The following is a 6,938-nucleotide window of genomic DNA, read 5'->3' as shown; positions in this document are numbered from 1 at the left end:
CCAAGAATGCAACAGGAAGGAAAAAAAAAAAGAGTTCCGACAAGAAACAAAGCCACCACACCATCTTCAATCCTTCGTCGCAAACTGGGGAGAAATACAAGATTTTAGTATTCATTTGTGCGAAGTGCGTTACGTCTAGCAATCATCATAGCTTTAAAACCCCACCCGAAACCATCCACCTAAGAGGGGGCATAGACACAATTTACCCTTCATCCCTCTTCTAGTTTTGGCAGGCTGAAATTCACAACAGGGCAAGTAGGAACTTACTCATCAACTGTAATAAGGCGTAGAGAATTAATTACCCATCAACTTTCTAACATAGAGGGCATGGGAGCATTTACACCTTCGTGACTTCGTCCCTCTCCTCCAAAGTACAAAGGGTGCTTTATGGAGAACATTTTCAAACGGAAAATGTGCGAGCAACGAGGCCCAAATCTAGTTCAGCTGGCTTACTACCGAACAAGGTGACTTCCAGCCATACACCAAATCAAACACAGGTGTCACACAAACCATTTACGAGATCACAAGAACATCATATTTTTGCGTGATGTTAGAATGTCACCTGTGCAGCATACGTTGATAAAAACAGGTTATATAGAATATAGAGTTTCACAACCCAAACAAACAAATATGACAAAACCCAATTTGTGCAACCAAAGAAAGCCAACAAATCCAAGACGTGACACTTACAGAAGAAGTTGGCAGGGCACATGCATACCATAGACCAAACCATCCCTCAAGTTCAGAAACAGTCGGTTAAAAACATAATCAAATCTTTCTAGTCGTACCCTGGATTTGCCCTAATTACAACTCCCATATTCACCGTCCTGTCCGATCAATGGAAACATAAAACTAATAAAGCAAAAGTTTGCTGAGAAAAGAAATTAGGTCACTCAAACGCCCACTGGTTCTCCCTCCTGACTTCCTCCTCTTCCTCAGGCGTGAAGTCGTTCTTGATGTTGAAGGTCTGGCGAATCTCCTCCGGGGTCTTTCCCTTGATCATGTCTGCCACAGTTTGGCATGTCAAATCCAACAGTCCCTTAATGTTCAGATAGTTTGCAGCCTGGAAACCAACAATAAGAGGCCGGTTACAGCAGCCGTTACATAATATAATATGATCAGACCTGAAGTATAATAGAGAACATACCATCTCATAGGCCAAAACAAAATAGGGAAGAATATGGGAACTATACACATAATTCTCATTTTTGTATGAAATAGGACCGATGGAGGAGAGAAAAAAGTATAAACATGCTAGGACTTGTGAAACCGAAAGCTGGAAGGTGAGTTTATGGTCCTAATATTTGGTACAAAAGCTTGCAATATCTCACAAGTACAAAGTAGCTTAACTGCTAACAAGTACAAAAGGATGTAAATTCCTTCCCAAAGATTGGAAGAGCTGAACATCTCCTCTTTAAAATCAATCCTACCAAATAGCTTAGGATTTAATGCTAAGCAGAATTAAGGGCAAATTTGGATGCACGGAAGAAAAAAGAAGTATCTGAGTTTGTTTAAAAGTACGATTCCGTTGGACGGAGGATGACTGCAAAAAATATAGGAATACGAAATGCATGCCGCTATAAAAGACAGATGGCATACCAAGTAGAGGATAAAACAAGAGAGAAGCCACTGTGATGATATGGGCGAGTGACATAGACCATATACATGCTAATCAAGAGTGACAACATTGTTACTATTGGTATGACAAGGACTAGAGATAAGACATAAATGAGAAAAGATGGAAGAAATCAAAGGATGTGACAGCTGATTTACTGGAGAAAATGGTCTTTAACACTTGAATGAGGAAGTAACTCATGTAGCACTTTGCAGAACTTGACAATGGGGTTTTATTATTCCATTGATGAGCTAATGAGAAAAATCATATTTCTGTTTTAGGATAAAGAGTTTTTACATTGCAATCTCGATGGATCTCGAACTATCATTTAATGAACACCATAATCAAGAATAACAATATGTTCATAGAGGATTAGAGTTGTAGATCATACCCACCCCCAAACTCCCAACACGCACAAACAAAAAATCAAGCTTTTATTAAATCCTTTGGCACACCTTAGCTCCCATCAATATTACTATATCACGTACTCCCCTCAACAATTTAACATCTATTTGGGCATTTCACCTAAAAGTAATTTGAGCCCTTCAATAGTCTAAATATACATGAATAAGACTACAAAAAATCATGTTTTTACATGTTAGCTATGTTGCATTGGTACCGGTATGGGTACGGGACACAACAAATTTGTGAAAGGTAAGGTACGAGGACACTGCTATATAAATATTTATACACATTATATATTGAAATTAATAATTTATATGAGAACAAGGATGAGAATTAAAATTCCTATAACATTTTTATGTTTTTTTATTATGAAGATTATAAATTGGAAAATCATTAGTTTTTGAACTAGACATCCAAATGAACCTTCCAAATCATAATTCAAAACCTGATCTATGTCCAACGAGTTTCAAGAAGTGGATGTGAAGTGTAGGATATATGTCAAAAAAATGTATGACTAGTGTTTTAAATTATAACATGAATTGTATAATTGAGTACATGCCGAAATAAATAAATGCAAACATGCAAGAAGTGTGCACGGAGTTTGGTATGGGTATGGGTACGGTGCGGTTACGGCTTTAGATTAGAAGTACACAGGTAACATAACATGTTAGTAATAAGTAGGAAACTCGCAACTGCTGGAACGGGAAAGAAGTGAAAATTTCTTCCAACCAAATTAGAGTGCAGAATCTTCCTTGGAACTATGATTTTTTCTCAATTATAACATGCCAATGGGTACGTGAAGGATGCTCATCTGATGAAGTTAAAATAATTGTAATGTCTACCCTCAGAAACTATTCCCACATTCATGTTCTCTAATGGCATAATGGAAAACAAATACAACTTTTTAAAAGAACATTGCTTATATTAATAATAATAAGAAGAAGAATAGCCTGTTGCAAAAAATATCAGTTGGTATCAAATAAAAATAAACATAAACTTCCCTTTCCATACAATTTAGAAATAAATATGACTTGATTGCATCCATCGGATGCAGTTCCACTAATCATGTCATCTACGAAGTGTGATTCATCTAGCATCCTACATGACAATACATTCACATTCTCTCTTGATGGGGAAAGGGGTATGGGAAAGAATAGAAAAACATCAACGGGAAAGAAGTGACAATTTATTCCAACCAAATTAGATTGCAGAATCTTCCTTGGAACTAAGATTTTTTCTCAAGCATAACACGCCAAGGGGTTCGTGAAGGATGCTCATCTAATGAAGTTAAAATAATTGTAATGTCTACCCTCAGAAACTATTCCCACATACATGTTCTCAAATGGCATAATGGAAAACAAATACAACTTTTTAAAAGAACACTGCTTATATTAATAGTAGTCTGTTGCAAAAAATATCAGTTGGTATCAAATAAAAATAAACACAAACTTCCCTTTCCACACAATTTAGGAATAAATATGACTTGATTGTGTCCATCGGATGCAGTTCCACTAATCACGTCATCTAAGAAGTGTGATTCATTTAGTATCCTACATGACAGTACATTCACATTCTATCTTGATGGGGAAAAGGGGTATGGGAAAGAATAGAAAAAAAATCAAGGGCCTTTTTCTCTATTTGAGGCTAGTGACTGGACATAGCATAGTTATCAAAATGATTATTCGGTTGATCCCCAATTTGGTCATGAACATTTTAAACTATGCTCTAGCTTAAAGCCCATTGGTATTGTTTTTCTAAGAAAATTCACAGTCTAGGGTAGCATCTCACATCTTAGCTCAATTCTCAAGACTGTAGAGAAGGTAATAAGTTGGGGTCATCCTACAAAAAACCATTTCGAATGTTATATGGAACTAACATCCGCCCGTAAAGCTTCAGCTTAAAAATTGGGGCTGATAAAGGGTTGGGGCCATCCTACAAAAAACTGTGTAGATTCATCTACTTCTATTACCAATTGAGATACCTGTCCATATTCACTAAAGGCTCGGGGTCAAGCTATGACCCTATTGGTGATATTGTGCTCACGATAGAAGTTGAAATCACATCCATCTTTATCATCCTAATGACCTCTACTCGTTCTCAAAACTGTAGAGAAGGTAAAGGGTTGGGGATATCCTACAAGTAAAGCTTTTCGAATGTCATATGGAACTAACATCTGCCCCTAAAGATTCAACTCAAAAGAATTGGAGCTGATAAAGGGATGGGGTCATCCTAAAAATACCTTGCAGATTCATCTATCTATTACCAATCGAGATATCTGTCCATATTCACTAAGGCTTAGGGTCATAGCTTGACCTTATTGGTGATATCATGATCACAACGGGAGTTGAAATCATATCCATTTTTATCATTCTAATGACCACTACCACATCCTCTACTGCAATGGTTGCTCCTACCAAGGTCGGGTTCCCTCCCCATGTCAAGGTTGCTTTCCCAGTGACCAACTCTTAAGATTCTGGGTGTACACATTGACGTTGTCTAGCGTTCTCTTGATGTATAGCAAGAGTTTATCGCAGTCCTTATCATCTATCGTTCATAAGCATGCTACGTTGGAAAAAAAAAGCGTGATTACATTGAAAAAAAATCGGGTGATCTAACTTAAGCAAATTTGATGCAAGATGCAGGAACATCATAATAGGGGATATACACCTAATAAATGCAATAAGGATGTTGATGAAATCATGACAACGCATATTCCTTTGTCAAGTAGACAACACCCAAAATTCACAAACACTACATGAATGTTCTCCATAAGGTCCCTACAAATATATGCAAATCTCAATGAGATGATGAATAAACTCACAAGATATGTGTAGTATAATAACACTTGATGAAGAGCATGAACACAAGTACTTTAGGGTTCAAAATTCAAAAATCAAAAGAGCGATGACTGTCATACTTGTCAGCAAGAATTGTTTCCTTTTCCAAATACTTACAAGAGTGAGCACTATTTTTCTCTTTTTTTTAACTCTTTAGAAGCAAAAGATCCTCGGGTTAGATAACTCATACTTATAGGGAAACTTATAGTTAACTATTTAGTTGCTTAGATCTAATTATTGGAATTGAGTCATCCTGTCTTAATCCTGACCAAAATCACGCATCAATTGTTAAATAATCTTTATATTTTTGTGACTTCAGATTTGATGAACAAATTTTTATAATTCATGAAGAGGTTCTGGAATTTGAGTAGGCGTAACAACAAAATCACAAAAAAAAAAATTATAATCAAATCCCAAAGCAAAAAACAGAAGAAAAATAAAACAAAACCTTACCAAGATGAGATCAAAGAGCGTAGCCTGATCAACCTTCACAAATTCCTCATCCCAAGCCTTGATCTCATCAGCAGCGGTCTTCTCGTCAGAACTTGACCCCTTCTCAACGTGCTTCTTGCAGTACTCAATCACCTTGGCGAGGATCTTGCTGTTGACGTTGGGCAAAGGGATCCCGCTCTCAGCGCAGTCGTCCTCGATCATGTGCTTGATCGTCTGCGACTCCATTGCCACCTCCTGATCAACCTCGAAGATCTCTCCGTCGGAGCTCTTCAGCGTGATCTTCTTCTCGCTCGCCATAACCGCTCGACTTAATCGAGAGGGGGTGGGGGAAGAAAGAGAGAGAGAGAGAGAGAAGAAACCCTAGGGAAAAGAAATTGGGAGAAAATTGAGAACACGATGAAGAAAAGGGCAAAAGTTGGGGCCCTATTTATAGGACAAATAATTGAGGTCGGTGGGGCCCACGGGTGTCCTTGTTGCTATTTCGAAGCGGAGAAGAAATTCCGCGTTCGAGGATCGGGGCTGATCAAATTTTAGGCCCATTAATAAGTCCCAACTTATGTCGGTGGCCACGAACAAGTTTTGTTTCGAAAGGGCAGCGTTCACTTGTTTTAGGTAGGGGTGTGCAACGGTCGGTTCGGTTCGGTTTTTATTAAAATTTGAACAACCGAACCGAATCCTCTATAATTCAAAACCGAACCGAACTGTTGCAAATCGGTTCGGTGCGGTTCGGTTCGGTTTGTTCGGTTCAAACTTCATCAAACTTCTTATCAAACAACAAACTGTGTTAAAGAAAAAAAAGATATCAACAAAGTAGGAGATTATGAAGCATTAAACACTGATATAATGATATTGTTTTCAACCCATAATGATTCAGAAAATGAGTTTAGGATTTGAGTCTTTGACTCTTTGGGGACAGGTCGGGTAGGGTTTAAGATCAGAATGGGTAGTATTGCACTATATTCGGTTGGTTCGGGTCGGTTCGGGTTAAAAAAATTTCAAACCTACTCGAACCACCCTACTCATAAAACCGATTTTTTCGAGTCGGTTCAGGTCGATTCGGTCGGTTTTTCGGTTTGGACCGAACCATGCTTAGCCCTAGTTTTAGAGGTTGGAAAGAACTCTACAGACTGTAGAGCTGTAGACGTAATATATGATATTAATAAAGATAGTTTCTTCCCAAAATTATCACCTACAAATCATGTGAGGTATTTATTTAGTTAGTACCAAGAACATCACAGAGGATAAATAAGTACAATTTTTTTAAAAAAAGAGGGGGGGGGGGGGGGGGGGGGATATAGTTAGGTACTCAGGGATTTATATCCAGATTCAAAATTTTGAAAATCGAAATAATTTGCTTTGTTGAACCTTGAACAATCTATAAACAAAAACAAAATTTCCAATGACTTCTATCAACACAAAAATTTCCTATGAATTCTATCATCAGGTGAAACGTTAATCGATTTTATGAAAATTTCTGACTATTTTTAGATAGCTGATTGGCACTTATTAGATCCAATAGCATGTATTCCCGAGCATCCACAAATAAGAATAAAAGCCAACTGGTATATTGATTTACTCTCTACATTTAGATATGAGAACCAAAATAAACAAAACCAAAGAATACCACG

At 37.5% G+C, this 6,938-nt stretch overlaps 1 protein-coding gene across 1 annotated transcript; it reads right to left on the bottom strand.

The window, feature by feature from the left end:
• Positions 632 to 5,714, bottom strand: LOC109850444 (SKP1-like protein 1B). Its single transcript, XM_020420462.1, has 2 exons — positions 5,311 to 5,714; positions 632 to 1,063 (listed from the first exon to the last, which is right to left on the bottom strand). Exons 1-2 carry the CDS (start codon positions 5,605 to 5,607, stop codon positions 890 to 892), a joined length of 471 nt encoding a protein of 156 aa, XP_020276051.1. The 5' UTR covers positions 5,608 to 5,714; the 3' UTR covers positions 632 to 889.

Source organism: Asparagus officinalis, chromosome 7, assembly GCF_001876935.1.
Source record: "Asparagus officinalis chromosome 7, Aspof.V1, whole genome shotgun sequence".
NCBI classification, from domain to species: Eukaryota; Viridiplantae; Streptophyta; class Magnoliopsida; order Asparagales; family Asparagaceae; genus Asparagus; species Asparagus officinalis.
Note: the sequence above shows the minus strand (reverse complement) of the source record. Positions and strands in the feature narration are given on the sequence as shown.